Raw genomic sequence first — 20,798 nt, forward strand, 5'->3', positions numbered from 1 at the left:
GACCATTAATCAGGACAATAAGAAATGCAGAAAAGTATACAAAGTGCTCACATGTTTAGACGATAGCGGCTGTACCCTGGCGTCAACCGACAACTGGACAGAATTCAGTTTATGCCTGGAAAGAAAAAAAAAAAAACAACAAAACAATGAGATCATTAGGAGGCATGCGGTGAGGACAAGCGTGCACGGCCAGCAAGTTCTGCTCTAAAAAGATAAATTAAAAAAATTAAAAAAAAAAGTCTCCATTCAGAACACAAGCAGGTAAAGCTGAACATACACTTTAGATTAATGTTGGCCAAAACTTTGATCTAATGAGCTTTATGGGCTTCTCCCAGGGAGATAACAATCGGACAGCTGGATTTTAACATGCCCAATCCTTTAGCTCTCCAGGTACATAAACCAAACATTTGTAAAAAGCTGAACTTCAGAAGAAAGGAACCTCTCCATATACATGATCGCTCACCCTAGAGTTCATGTGTTATCAGCAGGGAGATGTCTGGCAGCCGCTTATCCATGATAAGGAAAAGATTGAAGGTACCGTTACACTAAGCGACTTACCAACGATCACGACCAGCGATACGACCTGGCCGTGATCATTGGTAAGTCGTTGTGTGGTCGCTGGGGAGCTGTCACACAGACAGCTCTCTCCAGCGACCAACGATCCGGGGAAAGACTTCGGCATCGTTGAAACTGTCTTCAACGATGCCGAAGTCCCCCTGCAGCACCCGGGTAAACATCGGGTTACTAAGCGCAGGGCCGCGCTTAGTAACGCGATATTGACCCTGGTTACCAGTGTAAAAGTTAAAAAAAAAAAAACACTACATACTCACATTCTGATGTGTGTCACGTCCCCCGCCGTCAGCTTCCCTGCACTTTCTGTGTCAGCGCCGGCAGTAACAGCGGTGACGTCACCGCTGTGCTCTGCTTTACGGCCGGCGCTGACACAGTCAGTGCAGGGAAGCTGATGGCGGGGGACGTGACAGACATCAGAATATGAGTATGTAGTGGTTTTTTTTTTTTTACTTTTACAATGGTAACCAGGGTAAATATCGGGTTACTAAGCGCGGCCCTGTACTTAGTAACCCGATATTTACCCTAATTACAAGTGAACACATCGCTAGATCGGCGTCACACACGCCGATCCAGCGATGACAGCGGGTGATCAGCGACCAAAAAAAGGTCCTGATCATTCCCCAACGACCTCCCAGCAGGGGCCTGATCGTTGGTCGCTGTCACACATAACGAGATAGTTAGCGGGATCGTTGCTACGTCACAAAAAGCGTGACGTTGCAACGATATCGTTATGTGTGAAGGTACCTTGAGAGTTGAAATTCCTAAGAGCTAGATCCTCCTCTTCCCTGACTGTCGGGGGTCCGTCATACACATCAGATGATTGGCAGGTTTGGACGACCTTCATCTAATGTGTATGGGAGAAATCACGCAGGTAATGTGTGTCGTCAGTTCAGCAATTATGAGCCCCATAGTAGCCAAAAGTGGAAAAATAGAAACCCCTGTAATGAGCATCTCACAATGGTACTCCTGTTTAACACTACAGGAAAGGGAGAGCTTGCCAAGTAGTTCCCCTCGTCAGAAACACATTTTAAGAGTGCAGCAGTGGATTCCCTTGTACATGGATATTTGTCAAGGTTTGTCCAAATTAGATAAGCCAGACTCTGGCCCGGTCTGGGGGAAAGGTCTCATTCTGTAAATTAATTTCTTATTACTCACCGTAAAATCCTTGTCACGTCACATACAATGGGAGACGCAAAGGTCTTGGGTTATAGCTGCTGCTGCTGTAAGCCAAGATCTCGGAACCTCCCCCCAATGGCACGGACAAGAAATACACAACCTCCATTAAGGAAGGAGACAGTTCAGCTTGTATGCTACGACCAGGGCCGGGCAGTGAGTGCTACATACTGAACACGACGAGCTGTGCAGCCGCAAAGGCCAACTATGAAACAGGAGACAAGCTGAGCGATCTCAGATGACTGCAGGCTCAGCTCTTCAGACAGCGCCATGTCAAGAGGCGACCTCTGTCCAGTCTCCCCCTGTATCTGCTCTAAGAGACGCCCAACCCCAGATCATTACGAAGTCATGCAGCTTTTCTTGTATTGATCTTAAGGAAGACGATCAAACCTTCTTCTCCGCATCCAAACTTACAAGATGGAAACGGTCGAGTGATCGGTGTGTATAGGTTATCTGCATTATTAGGCATTATATTTTGGGGGGTTGGAAGAAAGAAAACCCTTTAGTGCAAATCGATACTATAATGGAACATTGATTTTCACGTGCAAGGTGCAGATATCACGGGAAATGTCAGTAGGAGACCTTAAAGGGGTTTTCTATTTTCACTAAACTATTGTCCCCAAGTGCAATTTAATGCATAAAAAAAACACAACAATACCAAGCTTTACTTAGCCTCCCCGAGTCCAGTGTAGTTTCTGCACAACTGCCCCCGGTCTTTGCTGGTTGTCTGCAGCGCTGACCAGCTTTGCCACTGAGCTCAGTGGTGCTCCTGATGCAAGTTCAGTGATTGTCTGCAGACAAACAGAGACCGAGGCAGCAGCTGAGTCAGCACAGAACCCAGGGAGGATGAATACAGAGCTTTAAAAACGGCTTTAAAAAAGGTGAAGGGGGGAGCTGAAGCTTCAGCAAGTGAACACTGGGAGAACCTGGACACCCACCGCTCTAATATTTCTGAGACTTGCCAATGAAAGTGAACCAAGATGAGTTTTGCCACTGAATGGGATACCTGGAGTGAAAAAAAAAAAAACAAGTTTTAAATAATATCATGAAATTCCATAACTCTAGTATCCTATAATTTAGAAAATCTGATAAGTCCAACAGACACAGAACCACATGATAGTCTGGTGCAGAGACTTTCCAGATTATATGGCAGCGTTGCACCATTACATGAGGCTGCACGAGATGCGGGCGCTGGAGGATTTCCCTGAGCTCGAGGACTGGCACGGGTCACTGGGGCGGCACGGTGGCGCAGTGGTTAGCACAGCAGCCTTGCAGCGCTGGAGTCCTGGGTTCAAACCCCACCAAGGACAACATCTGCAAAGAGTTTGTATGTTCTCTCCGTGTTTGCGTGGGTTTCCTCCAGGTTCTCCGGTTTCCTCCCACATTACAAAGACATACTGATAGGGAATTTAGATTGTGAGCCCCATCGGGGACAGTGATGATAATGTGTGCAAAAATGTAAAGCGCTGCGGAATATGTTAGCGCTATATAAAGATTATTATTATTATTATTACTGGCACACAGCTAATAGGCCGTTATGTAACCTCCTAATGCGGCACATAGCGTGTCTGATGCCACTGAGCTCGTATAGGAGATTCGGAGAGGTGGCCGTATTAATGGAGGGTAAATGGACTCGTCCTCAGCAGTATTCACACCCAGCAATCATAGGATCCCATAACTGCCCTAAAAACCTATCAAGATTAACTCGATCAAAGAAATATGGAGGTAGCAGGTGAGAGGGAGATATTTAATAGGGTTGCACCAAGTATACAAATTATCCCCTAATTAATCACTGGGACCGATGAGAACAGGGCTTGACGGGATAACTTACATAATTGGTGCAACCGCTTTAATAAAAGTGGTTTCTTCAAAAGGGACACCTTTAGTCTATTGCCCTACAGCTTACATTTGCACCCATACACAGAAGATGAATATCAAGACATTGTCCCAAACTTCAGCACCTATCATAATGCAATGTGTTTGTCCGAAAAGAGTGCGTGCTACGGTCGGGGAGGTGAATGTGTAGCCCGCAGCCGCCATCATGTGCGTATCTTATTGACTGTATGATGAAAAGTTTTGCACATTTGCAATATACCGTATTATCATTTTCAAAGTTTCACCACTTAAAAGACACTTACTTGCTGTCAGTGAATGGAAAACATTCTCGCTTGCACTATAAGGCTATGTGCACACGGTGCGGATTTGCCTGCGGATCCACAGCGGATTGGCTGCAGTTTTCCATCAGGTTTCAGTACCATGTAAACCCATGGAAAACCAAATCCGCGGTGCCATGCTGCAGAAAGTTCCACGCAGAAATACAGCGGTTTATTTTCCGCAGCATGTCAATTCTTTGTGCGGATTCCACAGCGTTTTAAACCTGCTCCTCAATAGGAAACCGCAGGTGAAATCCGAACAAAAAAAACGCAGGAAATCCGCGGTAAATGGCAGTGCGTTTTACCTGCGGATTTAGCAAAAACGGTGCGGAAAAAAGCGGCAACGTGAGCACATAGCCTCAGACTGATCACCTCCTACCGGCACTGCTTCTTTAAGAGGATCTTCGGCAAAGAAAACAGCTTAAGAATTGCTGTAACTTGCTTCAACGATACCCTGCTGCTCTTGTTTCCTGCAGCACCAGCTTCCCATTACAGGGATGTGTGACCGCTACAGCCAATCGCTATGTCGTGATTAGCTGCAGGCGTCACATGTCGCTCAGTCATGAGAGACAGACTGGCACAGGAGCTGTACCCTTTTCACACACAATTCTGAGCCAAATTACTTCTCTGTGCAACACCTTTAAATGCATCCATGAATATTTCCATTCACTTACAGCAAGCGAATACAGGTCCTTCTCAAAAAATTAGCATATAGTGTTAAATTTCATTATTTCCCATAATGTAATGATTACAATTAAACTTTCATATATTATAGATTCATTATCCACCAACTGAAATTTGTCAGGTCTTTTATTGTTTTAATACTGATGATTTTGGCATACAACTCCTGATAACCCAAAAAACCTGTCTCAATAAATTAGCATATTTCACCCATCCAATCAAATAAAAGTGTTTTTTAATAAACAAAAAAACCAACAAATAATAATGTTCAGTTATGCACTCAATACTTGGTCGGGAATCCTTTGGCAGAAATGACTGCTTCAATGCGGCGTGGCATGGAGGCAATCAGCCTGTGACACTGCTGAGATGTTATGGAGGCCCAGGATGCTTCAATAGCGGCCTTAAGCTCATCCAGAGTGTTGGGTCTTGCGTCTCTCAACTTTCTCTTCACAATATCCCACAGATTCTCTATGGGGTTCAGGTCAGGAGAGTTGGCAGGCCAATTGAGCACAGTAATACCATGGTCAGTAAACCATTTACCAGTGGTTTTGGCACTGTGAGCAGGTGCCAGGTCGTGCTGAAAAACAGGATTTTTGGTTGCTTACCGTAAAATCTGTTTCTCGGAGCCTTCATTGGGGGACACAGGAACCATGGGTGTATGCTGCTGCCACTAGGAGGCTGACACTATGCAAATAAAAAAAGCTAGCTCCTCCTCTGCAGTGTACACCCCACCGACAGGAAGTAGGATATTCAGTTAGTGAGAAAGCAGTAGGAGAAGCAACGTGTAAAGAGAAAGAATATAATAATAAACTTTATTCATATAGGGCTGACAAATTCCGCAGCGCTCTACAGATTAACAGTTTCAAACACTCAAAGAGTGTTCAAATAACTCAAACGTTAACAGTATAACACAATAAACAGAGCTGTTCAACTTGGGAGGGTGCTGTGTCCCCCAATGAAGGCTCCGAGAAACAGATTTTACGGTAAGCAACCAAAAATCCTGTTTTCTCTATCGCCTCATTGGGGGACACAGGAACCATGTGACGTCCCAAAGCAGTCCCTGGGGCGGGAAACAGCATTCAACTCCAATCTGGGTCAGAGGAACTGACCACCATCACCTGCAAGGTCTTCCTACCTAAGCCGGCATACGCCTAAGCTAGGCATGGAAGTCTCGCGAACATGTGGAGGACCGATCATCGGTCTGTAGAGGTGCAAGGCAGAGGCCCTATATGTGCACCGCCGGGAGGCGCCCACTGCCCAGGTAGAGTATGCCTTAAACCTGGAAGGAGGAGCTGTGCTCTGACCCGGATATCTAAACATTGCTGACTGGATTTTGCGGGCATACGTTGATTTGAAGGCCGGAGGGCCTCTCTACGCCGAGCCCATATACTGAAAAGGGGGAGGGGCGGCCTTAGCTGGATAGATGCACCTCGCCCTGACCCGGTAGCATGATGAGCGAATGCTACGAAGGATGAGTCCAAGCAGGACGAAAGGAAGGGAATCAAGAATGATAGACAGAGCTATGGAGAACCTCGGCAAGGTAAAGGCAGAGCACTGAACCGGTGATCCACAGAATGTACAAAACTGCTGACAGACTCTGGAAGTGGTTGAGAGCCTGAAAAGAAGGTATAAAACGAAAAAGGACTTGCCCCTCGCAAAAATGCAGGATTGTCCAAAGACTTGAAGAAAAGGAGGACCAGGATAAAGGCTTTTATAAAATAAAGGAAAGCACATGTGGTCCCAGGAGAACAACGAGGTTTAGTTTGAGGAAGAAGGGAACTCGTCCCTCCGATGACCTTCTTAATAATTGGTTCAAGTTGGAGCCAAACTGACGGAAAACCTCGGAAGACAAGCGGTGAGGGACCTCCCAGAGGGTAAGTCCTGTCACGCCATAAGCAAAATGGACCTTCGGATTGGCACGACATTGCTGGATGTCCAAGCAGCACCTGCAGCGGCATCCGCGGGGGTGGATTCCATGTACTTCCCTGCATGAGTAAATTAGTCCGCAAGGACAGCGATTTCCTCTGATTGGACTCCTTGAAGAGTGCCCTGATGGAGCAGCTTAGCCCATGCATCTGTAAACTTTGCTGTCCAGGTGGAAACAAAGGCAGGGCACAATGTAATAATAATAATAATCTTTATTTTTACATAGCGCTAACATATTCCGCAGCGCTTTACAGTTTTGCACACATGGCGGACACTTCAATGGTTGACTTTAGTATCGTTGCTATCCTAGAGGGATCCTCTCTCTGGGAGAGGAGGACTATCGGTGGAAAATATGGAAACCGGAGGGTCCAGAGACAGAGAAGAGGTCCAGTTCGCAGTAAGGTCAGGAGAGAGGAAATATAGGAAACCGAAACATTTCCCTCTTTGGAACGGCTGGGTTAAGGATTCCAAAATAAAACCCAGAAAAGACCATTAATTTGAAATGACAAGAAGGGACTTGAGAGTAGGGTACTGGAGACCTGCTAGAGAGCAAACGCTGCGAACGTACTGAAGGGGGCCTCGGGTGAAACCCTGGATCTCAACCCAGCAATGTAGACTCTGCTACATCAACAGAACGGCTCAGAAAGGGAGAACCATTTGAAGAGACCATCTCTTGCCCGTCTAAGTAGAAAGAACGGAGACTACCAGACGACTCCGCGGACTCCGATCCATCAGGAAGCTAAACTTAAGCGTACAGGGATGAAGATGGTTAACAGGGACTATGGAAAATGTCGACAAGATGGGCGATGATAGGCACAATCGGATATGGACAGTCAAGGATTCCATGGAAAACCTGGAGTATTTCAATTTCCATGGAAAGTTGGCCCTAGGAAGGGGTACACAGGCCCCAGAAAAGACTTGTCTGCCAAGGGGAAGATCCTTACCTATGACGACTTGAGTGACCCTACCCGTCCCAGACCCTCTGGAACGGGGAGAGGATTGTAGTGTGTGGATCTACTTACCTAAGTATAAGACACCACACAAACGAGGAAAACAGTGAAAAAGATACGAATCCTGCTGAAGGAAGGAACGTATTATCACGAAAACCCCATCATTGGATCCAGGCGTGGAGCAGCCTTCTACACTGGACGATGCTTGCACAGAGTAGGATCCAATTCCTATCTGAGGTGGAAGAACCTGTTCCTGCCACGGTCGGAAATAAAAGTCCGGAGATGATCGAGGTTTAATCCAGTGTCTGTAAGAAAGAAGAGGTAAATACTGACATATAAATAGGAAGCTCTATATTGAGGTTGTTCAAGGACCTCTAGAATAGTGCAGTGAATATCATAAGTCAAGGTATTAGATGGGCTCTGACTCCGAAAGAGACAGCCAGAACATATAACACTGTAATAATATATGATAGGAGTAATGCACTGGATAGTGCAGAAAGACCTAGAGTTAGTGGTAGGCCCGAATAACCATACGGATAGGAAAAAGCCCTCAGAGTGCAACACGCAACTAAGGCCCAGTGCGTGAAGAAAAAATGCTACCAGTCGGTACCTGACGCCAGCGTGTCCGACCTACCTATGTGGACTGGCCACTTATGCTGCAACTGAGGTCCCCCATGGCACTATGATCCACCCTGTGGTACGTGGTAGATCTTCTGTATAGCTGTTATTGACCATGAAACACACGGTAAAAATTGCTCCTGACTCACCTGAAAGCGGATTGTAACCGCTGCGGCAGCCAGCCAGAAGTGATGAATACCGAGCACATCTCTCTGGGTGGAGACTAGAGGCCTAGTCTGGCCTGGGTAGAGCCTAGGCAGATGCTGCAAAGGATCCTTAAGAGCGTGATAGAGGGAGTTTCTGACTCACCTGCCTCTGGGGCAAAAGATCAGGACCCATGTAGCTATCCATCTCGGGCACATTTAAACCACTGGAAAGACGGCAGGTATTGACTAAATGTGCCTGGAAGATGACCTCGAAAGCTTGGATAGCGGACAGAGTACTGCTGCAATCATACGGTAGGAATAGGAGAGTGCATCTGACTTACCTGAATACAGTACAGAACGCCAGTACCACTGCAGTGGTCAATCCAAGACACGTTTGATCCGCTGAAGATACAACAGTGTCAAATACCGTACTGTACCTGGAAGGTGGTGCGTGTGAAAACCTGGATGGCGGATAGAGTACTGCAGCGATCGGCTCTCGGTATCCTGTGACTAATCAGCATGGAGAGAACCCTGGAGAAGGGTATAGGAGAGAGTTGATTCTGTGTTGCGGTCTAGGTCATGATACCTGACGGCATTAGGCAGAATAACAGCTTCCGTGTAGTAAGCCGCAGCACGGAGTGTGTCTTGAAGTATGTCCTTCCATGCTCGTTCTCCTGAAGGTAGGACAGTAGGCTTGTCAACAGGGGGACTAAACTCTACTCTCTGTTGTGCACCTGAGTTCAAACCTTTGCGCCTGCGATATGTGGTCAGATTCTTTATCCACTGAGCCACAGCAGACATTGCTAGGATATACGGACTCTTAACCAGCTGGAAGTTAGGTCCGAACCCTGCAGCGTGAGGTGGGTAGGAGCAGCTCCTCTCTTTGCTTAGAGCAGTGTAATGGTTGCATCCGGAGGAGGCTGCAGGGAGATGGAGGGCGAGTGCCTGAGAGCAGGAGATATGGAAACGTTTGATATGCCAGGGCTCTAGCAACCCTGTGTGTAGAGAAATAGCCAAGGCTCGCACTGCTGAAAATCAAGGCACAGGTCTGCAATAGCAGAAATCACAACAGCAGTGTGACAAAAAGGAAAACTCCAAGGAAAGATGTGCAACTGAAACCTGCGAAGAGAACGCCCTATGGCAGGTGTTATAATGGTTTGTCTTCCTGTGGAAGGTGAGGGGCGGACAGTGGCACAGATGACGGCAGCATAGGGCATACTGCCATACCCCTGCTGGAAACTGCACGGCTCTAGAGCACTTATTACACCTGAGATGGCACGGCTCTAGAGTACTACTATGCCAGTGACTGTATGGCTCTAAAGTGCTACTACGCCAGTGATTGCGCGGCTTTAGAGTGCTACTACGCCAATGATTGCGCGGCTCTAGAGTGCTACTACGCCAATGATTAGTGACCGGCTTGCATCAGAAAAAGGGCAAGAACGCTCCCCTATCAGATTAGACTGAGCATACCTATAAAGAATGCCAGAAGGCTAGGGGAACAGGAGGGATGCAGAGAGGAGTGCCAAACTGCTGAGAAGTGCTACTCACAGCAAGTGTAGAGTCCTGTGGTCTGCTCCCAGGCTGTAGCTGCAACAGGCATCAGGTACTAGAGCAGGTCCTGCCGAAGAATCAGCTCCGAATCCCATGCCGAAGATGGCGACCTTCTGGAGATGCAGGGACACACAGTGTGAGGTAGCAAAGAGCGCGCTCTCCAAGGCCGGAAGAGGGGCGGAGCCAACATGCTGGAAAAGACCCTCGCCTGACTAAGAGGAGACTCAGCCCAGCGTTCCTGTATTGCGTGCGGGCTGAGCCGGCTGCAAACCCCCCCCCAGGCCCCTGAGAGACTAAGAAGGAGCCAAGCGCAGCAGGAGAGCCGCTCTCCATGTTGGGAGGAGTGGGCGGGGCTAAACGAGTGGTCCGGGAGGACAAAGATGGCGCCGGTGGGCGGAGCTCGCCGAGCAAGACGGGCGGGAGAAAAGCCCGCCCGAAGGAAGGAAGAAGGGGGCGGAGTCGCGTCGCCGGACTAGGCCCAAAAAGAAGCCGGGGCCTAAATTAGAAACCGGTGGCCGCAGATCATATAAAGTGCAGCGCGGATGCCAGCAAAGACTACCGCGCTGGCGTATCAGTTAACCCCCGCCTGGGAAGCGATGCCCCTAGGAAAATGCTTCTCTGGTCAGAGACTGAGCCGGACCAGCAAGGTGACTAAGCACCTGGAGCGCAGGCTGGATAGAAGAAGCTGGGGCCTAACAGTCTGCGTAGTCTACCCCCCCCCCCCCCGCACAGAGAACCTCAGCACAAGCAGTGGCCCTGTGACCTCAAACATGGAAAGGGGGGCTAAAATACTCACCTCCTTCATCCCACGTCGGCTGATCAGAAGAACCCTGGAAAGAGAGGTACCTGATAAACCAGGGAATGAGTCGGACGTCCAGATGAAGACCGATGGTGGACGTACTCGTCTCCTCCAGCCGACAGGCTCTGGTGGGCGAGCGGGTGGGAGACGGAGCTAGGACCGGTTAGGATCTCCTAAACACGCTTCTGTGTTAGGGCTGGGGTCCTGCTGGCAGACATATGAGGATACGGGGTGGCAGTACACGCCGTACTCATAGTCCGTATTGTGGGAGTACAGGTGTGACTGCTCACCCTGTATCCCTTCCGGAAAACCTGAAAGGGAACGACGCACATTGAGGTAGATAAGGGTCTAATGAAAGACCCGTGTCCACCTCCTACTGACACTAAGCTAAACTGAATATCCTACTTTCTGTCGGTGGGGTGTACACTGCAGAGGAGGAGCTAGCTTTTTTTATTTGCATAGTGTCAGCCTCCTAGTGGCAGCAGCATACACCCATGGTTCCTGTGTCCCCCAATGAGGCGATAGAGAAAATGAAATATTCATCTCCATAAAGCATTTCAGCCGATGGAAGCATGAAGTGCTCCAAAATCTCCTGATAGCTAGCTGCATTGACCCTGCCCTTGATGAAACACAGTGGACCAACACCAGCAGCTGACATGGCACCCCACACCATCACTGACTGTGGGTACTTGACACTGGACTTCAGGCATTTTGGCATTTCCTTCTCCCCAGTCTTCCTCCAGACTCTGGCACCTTGATTTCCGAATGACATGCAAAATTTGCTTTCATCAGAAAAAAGTACTTGGGACCACTTAGCAACAGTCCAGTGCTGCTTCTCTGTAGCTCAAAAGTGGCTTTACCTGGGGAATGCGGCACCTGTAGCCCATTTCCTGCACACGCCTGTGCACGGTGGCTCTGGATGTTTCCACACCAGACTCAGTCCACTGCTTCCTCAGGTTCCCCAAGGTCTGGAATCGGTCCTTCTCCACAATCTTCCTCAGGGTCCGGTCTCCTCTTCTCGTTGTACAGCGTTTTCTGCCACATTGTTTCCTTCCAACAGACTTACCATTGAGGTGCCTTGATACAGCACTCTGGGAACAGCCTATTTGTTGAGAAATTTCTTTCTGGGTCTTACCCTCTTGCTTGAGGGTGTCAATGATGGCCTTCTTGACATCTGTCAGGTCGCTAGTCTTACCCATGATGGGGGTTTTGAGTAATGAACCAGGCAGGGAGTTTATAAAAGCCTCAGGTATCTTTTGCATGTGTTTAGAGTTAATTAGTTGATTCAGAAGATTAGGGTAATAGGTCGTTTAGAGAACCTTTTCTTGATATGCTAATTTATTGAGACAGGTTTTTTGGGTTATCAGGAGTTGTATGCCAAAATCATCAGTATTAAAACAATAAAAGACCTGACAAATTTCAGTTGGTGGATAATGAATCTATAATATATGAAAGTTTAATTGTAATCATTACATTATGGTAAATAATTAAATTTAACACTATATGCTAATTTTTTGAGAAGGACCTGTACACTGGGAATGGTGCAGAGTTAAAGCACAAAAGTTGGAAAACTTTAAATAAAAGTTTCATTAATGTGCAAGCATCCAACACTCATGACATACCCCTCCACAGCTATGGCAGGCGATGTGCACTCACCTTTACCAGAGACGCCAGGCTCGCCATCTGCTCATTGAGTGCACTCTCAGACTCCCTGTAGGTGAGGCAGGTAAACTGATATTCCTCAGGGTCAAAAGAGTCGGCCCCCTGCTGCTCCACATCGTTCGCAACGCCCACATAGTAATCCTCTATGTCTCCGGGGTCCTCGTCTTCCTCTTCATCCTCCTCCTCTTCGCAATTAGGGTCGTAGTCTTCATTGCTGTCTGATCCTTGACTGTTCATATCTACAGACATTTTACCATCAGGGGTCGGAGGGGGTCGAAACTAAAGCTACAAAATCCTGTGCATGACCCCCCTCACAGCAGGACGTAGGGCTGGAGTCTGGCACCCATCTGGGGTTGTAGTTGTCTGAAAAACATAAAAAAGACCAAAAAAAAAAAAGTCAGCAAATTACAGGAGGAGGCCATAAAGGCACTGACTATAGGCAGCAATCTATACATCAAATTACTTTAGGACTTCCAGAACAGAAAATGACACACACCCATGGCCTCCAGCTGTTGCTGCACACTGGTCATGCTGGGGGTTGTAGTTACGCGACGCCTTTTCTTTTTTTTTTTTTTTTCTTTCATTTATTGGTTGCAAAAATAAAAACTGTTTATTTTCCCAACATAAAAAGATCAGATGACCGCCACAGGCAAACAGAACCATCAAATTCTTGACAGTGTTTTTGCCACTTTAATAAGGGGTAAATACTGTTGGAAATGAAATGAATATCCAGAGCAGCGCTCACAATTCAGCTGGTTGATAATGGAAACAGTGAACAGCGGGACTGGTGTAAATGATGTCACTGGCAGCCACAGAATAAGAGAGGGGGTCACAGTATTGTCAATCAGGTGGGGAAGGTACAGGTAAGCAAGCTTCTCACTTATTGCTTCTCTCTGAGGAGGTACAGGGGGACAACTGCTCAAAAAAAAGCTCCAAAGTTAACGGATCCATGTCATTGAGGGCTGGAAAACCTTTATAACTGCTTTGCCCCCAATAGGAAGACTGACCAGTGCAATAAACTAGCGCCAAACCCCTTGTGATCTCAGGATTGGTGTGGGGGTCTTCACAAATCCTAGCAACAAGCTATTACTTTAGAGGATGGATGCATAATCAACGTGATAAACATATGGGGATTGGGCCACAGGGACTCTATGGAGGGCGAGAACAGGGGTCCTAAAGTAGTTTTCTGTATGAATGAAGGGTTAGTGCACATGCGAGACCACCGCTCCATTCACTTCAATGGACCTGTAGTAGCTGAGCTGTAGTCAAGAATGTACGAACCCAGCTGCCATAGACCGTGAAAGGACTAGTGGTCTTCCATGCTCCATACACACAGGGGACACTGACACCTATTGGTGGTCCACTGAGCAATAATTTATCACCTATCCATGTCTATAGACCAACCTCTTTAGGGTACATGTTCACACGTGGCATTTTCTAGCTTTTTTTCTGCAGTTAAATATGCAAGTTTTTTGTGGGTTTCTTTTCACATTCATTTGAATGGGTGAAAAAAAGCTGAAAAACTGCTGGAAAAAAAAAAAAAAATCCCACAGCTCAAAAAATAAGCGTGGGCACAAGATTTTTGTAAACTCTCAAGTTTTCTGGTACGGTAAAAACAAGTATGCCTCAACAGGGCACACAAAGTACGCCTGCGCCGGAGCATGAAAACGAGAAGATGAAGTCATCATAAAAAGATGGGAGGCCCCGAACCGCGACGGCCATCGGACCGGGACCACCTCTGGGTGAGTATATAAGCCCCTGATGATGGTGTGCTTAGCTCATCGTCGATTTTGGGGGCAACAGGTTCCCTTTAAGGGTTTTCAAAATCTGAGATGGTGATGACCCGTCCACAATGTGGGTCCAACACTCGGCACCACCACCGATCAGCAGTCATCCCTTTAATGCACTGGACATCCAAGAAACTACTTTTCCAACTTTCCCCATGATTTCGTCACTACGGAGGCAGCTCGTCTCTCCCACCATGGAACCATAAAGCAATTTCAACTCTACCCACAGCGTCAATGTGACAGCTGTTATCACACGGGTCTTATAGATATTGTACGTAAAGCGGTGAATCATGAAGATGAGGGGCTACATTACATTGTTATATAAAAGTCACGCACTATAGAGGGGGTATGCATAGGTCATAAGGATACTACAGAGGGGGTAAAGTCTGCGTATCCGTGACAGCACCGGCCGCTGCTCTGCAGGTTTTCCCATTATCGTGGTGAGAGCAAAAATCATGGTCCACATCAATGTCTACACGCAAAGTAGACAAAGAACAAGCAGTAAAGCCCCCAATAAACATTAGATTTCTGGTGGATGAATGAACAGGGAGACTCGGCCGAACACTCGCGTACTCTGTGATGACTCTGGCTTATGTCAAACAGTCCGAAATCAGAGATGCCAAATCCTTCTCTCCCAATACCATCTGCTTATAAGACCATCAGCCGACCCCGCAGATATCGGTCAACGCTAGTCTAGTGTGTATGGGGTCCCAGAATCCTTAGTAAAACTGCTGCTGCTATTTGGTTGCCGGTACACTATGCATGCTAGTGTGTATGTGTTATCAATAGGACTCGGCTATTTCTGCCTGCCCCATAAGCGGTGGTCATACGTGTGCACCCCCTCTCCATCCATACAGGAAGCCGCTCCCGGACATTTTGTTCTTATGGGGTCCCAGCAGTCAGACAATTATGCTAGTCATCTACATAACAATGATTGGGCGTTTTTTCTGCACACAGCCACCGACAGCCCCCCCCCACACACACACACACACAGCCACCGACAACCCCCCCCACACACACACACAGCCACCGACAACCCCCCACACACACAGCCACCGACAACCCCACACACACAGCCACCGACAACCCCCCCCCACACACACACACACACGCAGCCACCGACAGCCCCCCCACACACAGCCACCGACAACCCCCCCCCACACACACACAGCCACCGACAACTCCCCACACACACGCAGCCACCGACAACCCCCCCACACACACGCAGCCACCGACAGCCCCCCCACACACACGCAGCCACCGACAACCCCCCCCACACACACGCAGCCACCGACAACCCCCCCACACACACAGCCACCGACAACCCCCACACACACACGCAGCCACCGACAACCCCCCCATACACACAGCCACCAACAGCCCCCCCCACAGCCACCGACAGCCCCCCCACACAGCCACCGACAACCCCCACACACACACGCAGCCACCGACAGCCCCCCCCACACACACACAGCCACCGACAACCCCCCCACACACACACACAGCCACCGACAACCCCCCCACACACACACGCAGCCACCGACAACCCCCACACACACAGCCGACAACCCCCCCACACACACAGCCGACAACCCCCACACACACACGCAGTCACCAACAGCCCCCCCACACACACAGCCACCGACAACCCCCCCCACACACACACACAGCCACCGACAACCCCCCACACACACAGCCACCGACAACCCCCCACACACACAGCCACCGACAACCCCCCCCCACACACACACACGCAGCCACCGACAGCCCCCCCACACACAGCCACCGACAACCCCCCCCACACACACACAGCCACCGACAACTCCCCACACACACACAGCCACCGACAACCCCCCCCCCACACACAGCCACCGACAGCCCCCCCACACACAGCCACCGACAACCCCCCCACACACACACACGCAGCCACCGACAGCCCCCCCACACACACGCAGCCACCGACAACCCCCCCCACACACACGCAGCCACCGACAACCCCCCCACACACACGCAGCCACCGACAACCCCCCCACACACACAGCCACCGACAACCCCCACACACACACGCAGCCACCGACAACCCCCCCATACACACAGCCACCAACAGCCCCCCCCCACAGCCACCGACAGCCCCCCCCCACACAGCCACCGACAACCCCCACACACACACACGCAGCCACCGACAGCCCCCCCCCCACACACACACAGCCACCGACAACCCCCCCACACACACACGCAGCCACCGACAACCCCCACACACACAGCCGACAACCCCCCCACACACACAGCCGACAACCCCCACACACGCAGTCACCGACAACCCCCCACACACACGCAGCCACCGACAGCCCCCCACACACACAGCCACCGACAACCCCCCACACACACGCAGCCACCGACAACCCCCCACACACACACGCAGCCACCGACAACCCCCCACACACAGCCACCGACAACCCCCCACACACAGCCACTGACAACCCCCCACACACACGCAGCCACCGACAGCCCCCTCCACACACACACGCAGCCACCGACAACCCCCACACACAGCCACCGACAGCCCCCTCCACACAGCCACCGACAACCCCCCCACACACACACGCAACCACCGACAACCCCCACACACACACAGCCACCGACAGCCCCCACACACACACAGCCACCGACAACCCCCCCACACACACACAGCCACCGACAACCCCCACACACACACACAGCCACCGACAACCCCCACACACAGCCACCGACAGCCCCCCACACACACAGCCACCGACAGCCCCCCACACACACACAGCCACCGACAGCCACACACACACAGCCACCGACAGCCCCCCACACACACACAGCCACCGACAGCCCCCTCCACACACAGCCACTGACAGCCCCCTCCATACACAGCCACCGACAGCCCCCCCACACACACACGCAGCCACCGACAGCCCCACACACACACGCAGCCACCGACAGCCCCCCCACACACACACAGCCACCGACAACCCCCCCCACACACAGCCACCGACAGCCCCCCACACACACACAGCCACCGACAGCCCCCCACACACACAGCCACTGACAGCCCCACACACACACAGCCACCGACAGCCCCCCACACACACACGCAGCCACCGACAGCCCCCCCCACACACGCAGCCACCGACAGCCCCCCCCCACACACAGCCACCGACAGCCCCCCACACACACACAGCCACCGACAGCCCCCCACACACACAGCCACCGACAGCCCCCCACACACACACAGCCACCGACAGCCCCCCACACAGCCACCGACAACCCCCCCCCCCACACACAGGAGCTTTTCAAAGAGAAGAAAACTTCTGGCAGCCGCTTATCTCCCCTGAAAACAAAGGGATCGGGGGCTGAAATTCAGACTGCTCATCATTCCCTACCCAACATCCTCTATGAGGACCCAGACATCAGATGGTCGCTGCTCCCAAGTTTGGGCAACTGTTATCCAACATGAATGGGTGTTACCCTGTATGGCTACGGTCACACTATCAGTATTTGGTCAGTATTTCACATCAGTATTTATAAGCCAAAACAAGAAGTGGAACAATCAAAGAAAAAGTGTAATAGAAACTTGTCACTCCTGTCCTCACTCCCGCCCTTGAGCCGTGAAGATTTTTCGCTGTATGTTCCAATAAAGGACGTTTGAACTGCCATAGATTGGCGAGTGCTATTGCGTTTTTTCTACTTGTTTATGGTTTGCATGGACACTTTGTTTCACGCAAGCACCTCCTTTCACCTGACCGGACTACCCATTGTCCTGATATTTTCCACATTGAGCAGATAATCTCTGGAGAGTTGAGCTGTGCCGCTCACTTTTTTTCTTCTTTGGTTTAGAAACTTGTCACCAGTTCTGTATTTATCATACACGCCAGGTTTTGGCTTAGGCTACGTTCACATTTGCGTTGTTGTGTGCTGTGTCGGCGACGCAACGCACGCAAAAACGCATGCAAAACGCTGCGTTTTGTGACGCATGCGTTCATTTTTATAGCGCAAAAAAAATGCAACAAGCAGCGTCCTCTGCGCCCTGACGCTTGCGCCCAAAAAACGCATGCGTCACAAAACGCAACACAATGCATGTCCATGCGCCCCCCATGTTAAATATACGGGCGCGTGACGCATGCGTCGCCGCGGCTGCGCCCGACGCAACGCAAATATGAACGTAGCCTTACAAATACTAATGTAAAACACTGATGAAATACTGAACGTGTGAATGTGGCCTTAAAATGACAGGACCAGTACTTCTCAGTAATAAAGGTAACCAGGACCTTTAATTTATTAAGCAAAGCAATGATTAAATGGCAAAAATGTCATCATAGGTCACCGGGTATGTAGCAGAGATGGCAGACTCAGACGGATGAGCAGCGCCCCTTGTTACTAATTATTAATCATATCCTCAGGAGGTTACCCGGATACTTTAAGGAAGCCTCATGCCTCTTTCTGCAATTTTGCTATAAAACCCCCAGTATGGAGACACCCTGACAAATAGGGAGGAACAGAACGCCTCAAGACATTTGGGGGCTGCTTCTCTTCATTTATAGAGTAGATCCATCCCCAATTATTTCTCCTTGCGGGTTTTTAGCTATTCATAAAAAAAGTAATCCTGTAATCCTCCTGTAATTAGAATTGTAATGTTTGCATGTGTCGGGGACCCCGGTCCTGAGACCCCTACTGATCGCCCAGACCACCGTGCAGCTCCTGCATAAGAGCATACAGGATCGTTAGAGCCCATGGGTCTGTGCACTGCGGAAAGCGCAGGCGGGAGGGAGCTGAGGGGGTCTGCACTGCATTCTCAGCAATCGGTGGGGTCTTCAGGCCTGGATCCCATCTGGGGATATTGAGATGTTTCGCCATCGGGGTTCTCTCAGTCGCTAAGAAACTCTGGAACAAAGCCCTGGTATTTGCATGGGGCACAAGTGCAACACCAGAAATTCAGGGTAACCCCTTTAAATCGGATCCTGTTTGGCGGGTTCATTAGTTGTCAACCGCCCTTTAAAAAGGAGCTGTCCACAAACAATATGGAAAGTGATAAACTAAAAAAATAAATAAATATTTAACCAATAAATCCCCCACAGCTGCAGCGCCACAGTCCCTGCTGGTCTCGGTTCACATTACTGCAGCGTTTATGTGCTGTGCAACCACGTGACAGCTGCAGCCAATCCCTGTCATGTATATCTGTGTGGCTGGTGATTGGTTGCAGCAATCACATGATCGCTGCAGTAAAGCGAACACCGACAGGAGGAAGTGGCGCAGCGGCGCCTGGAGCCGCGAGGGACGTAGGACAGTATTCCTTTATTCTAGGACACTGCCAGCTGTGAGACATTTCTCCTGAGATCCTAGACCATCCCTTTAAGTGTCGCATCTTTGCACACGGTCACCTCTGTGCGGCACCGTATGGCGGAAGCGCCCCGGGGTCGTAACCTGCACTCAGCTTCGAATTCTGCACCTTCTCTGAAGTCCCCTGCATTGGGCGTCATGTGACCGATACGACAGTCATGTGACCAGTACGCCAGTCATGTGACCCCCTACACCAGTCATGTGACCCCATTTTAGGTGGCACCCTAACCCCCACCCATAAAAGTGAGGTGTGAGCACCCTGCGGTGCCAGTGCCGCCCCATCCTCCCCCTAGTGACCAGTGCTGGTATCACCACATAGAGGGGCACAGCTGGCCCCTCTCTCCCCTCCCTGCCCCCCAGCTGTGCCCACTCACTGCTATGCAACCCCTCCCCCATCACGTATCCCCGTCATTCCCACCACACCCCGCCGCTTATCTCACCAAACAGGGACGAAACTGTGTCCCCCAAGCCGCCAGCAGCGCCGCACGGTCCCGGTGGTAGGCGGCGCTAATCACCCCGAGCGCTCCACCTCCGCCAGCCTCTCCACCGACTGCCTACACAGGAAGTGCTGCGCTCCTTCTTACGTCACTTCCGCTAGGCAGTGCGGACGCTATGACAACATTCGAAGGCGGGGCATGGGCCTCGATGGGGGCGGGTCTGCTTTTCTGACCACACCCCCACGTTGTGGGCGAGGCTGAGACTGGAGAAGCTCGCATTGGTCACGTGGTGTAGTATAAACAACCGTCTGCGGCTGCGCGATGTATGCTGTGCTACTACAAGTCCCAGCAAGGGGTTACGTTCCTTAACCCCTCAGATGCCGGGCTCTATTGGCCTTTAGAACGTTTTATTCCATTATTTCCCATTGCAGATTTTGCAGAGCTGTAACTTTAAGGTTTTTTTCTCAGCAGCAAATTTAGATTTTTTTTTTGTTCCTCCTCGTCTTCCTCTGACAGAGATTTTATTGCTTCGTCAATTGTGGCGCTTGCGTTTGGGTTGGCTACGACCCCGTGGGTTTCCCTGACGATCGTATCCTTGGTGATGGCAGAACACCGCCATAAAGCGCTGCATCGCGTCATCGTCCTCCGCCCGTCACTCTCTGGTGGTGACGTCTCCGCCCCAAACTCCTCACGACCCCTGAACTGTGGGACCCCGGCCCCCGGGGTTCAAGGTGTTCGGCCCTCGCTCCTGTCCTACATACTGGGAATTCAGATCTTCCTCCGATCCCTCTGACTGGATCCACCACCGGACGGCGGCCCATACCAGGGCTCAGGGGGGTCATCCTGGCCACGGACAGCCTCTCACAGCGGGTCATCCTGGCCACGGATAGCCTCTCACAGCGGGTCATCCTGGCCACGGGCAGCCTCTCACAGCGGGTCATCCTGGCCACAGCCTCTCACAGCGGGTCATCCTGGCCA

The 20,798-nt window shown here is 50.4% G+C and overlaps 1 protein-coding gene across 1 annotated transcript in view; it reads right to left on the bottom strand.

Annotated features, from left to right (window-relative positions):
- Window positions 1–19,970, bottom strand: part of ARIH2 (ariadne RBR E3 ubiquitin protein ligase 2) — a 28,598-nt gene extending 8,628 nt beyond the window's left edge. The window contains exons 1-4 of the mRNA XM_069736328.1: window positions 19,824–19,970; window positions 12,227–12,595; window positions 2,685–2,752; window positions 52–115 (exon numbers count right to left, since the gene is read on the bottom strand). Coding sequence (XP_069592429.1) covers window positions 52–115; window positions 2,685–2,752; window positions 12,227–12,481 — 387 coding nt within the window. The 5' untranslated portion in view covers window positions 12,482–12,595; window positions 19,824–19,970. The remainder of the gene's footprint in view (window positions 1–51; window positions 116–2,684; window positions 2,753–12,226; window positions 12,596–19,823) is intronic.
- Between the last annotated feature and the right edge of the window lie 828 nt (window positions 19,971–20,798).

Source organism: Ranitomeya imitator, chromosome 8 (assembly GCF_032444005.1).
Source record: "Ranitomeya imitator isolate aRanImi1 chromosome 8, aRanImi1.pri, whole genome shotgun sequence".
Lineage (NCBI taxonomy): Eukaryota > Metazoa > Chordata > Amphibia > Anura > Dendrobatidae > Ranitomeya > Ranitomeya imitator.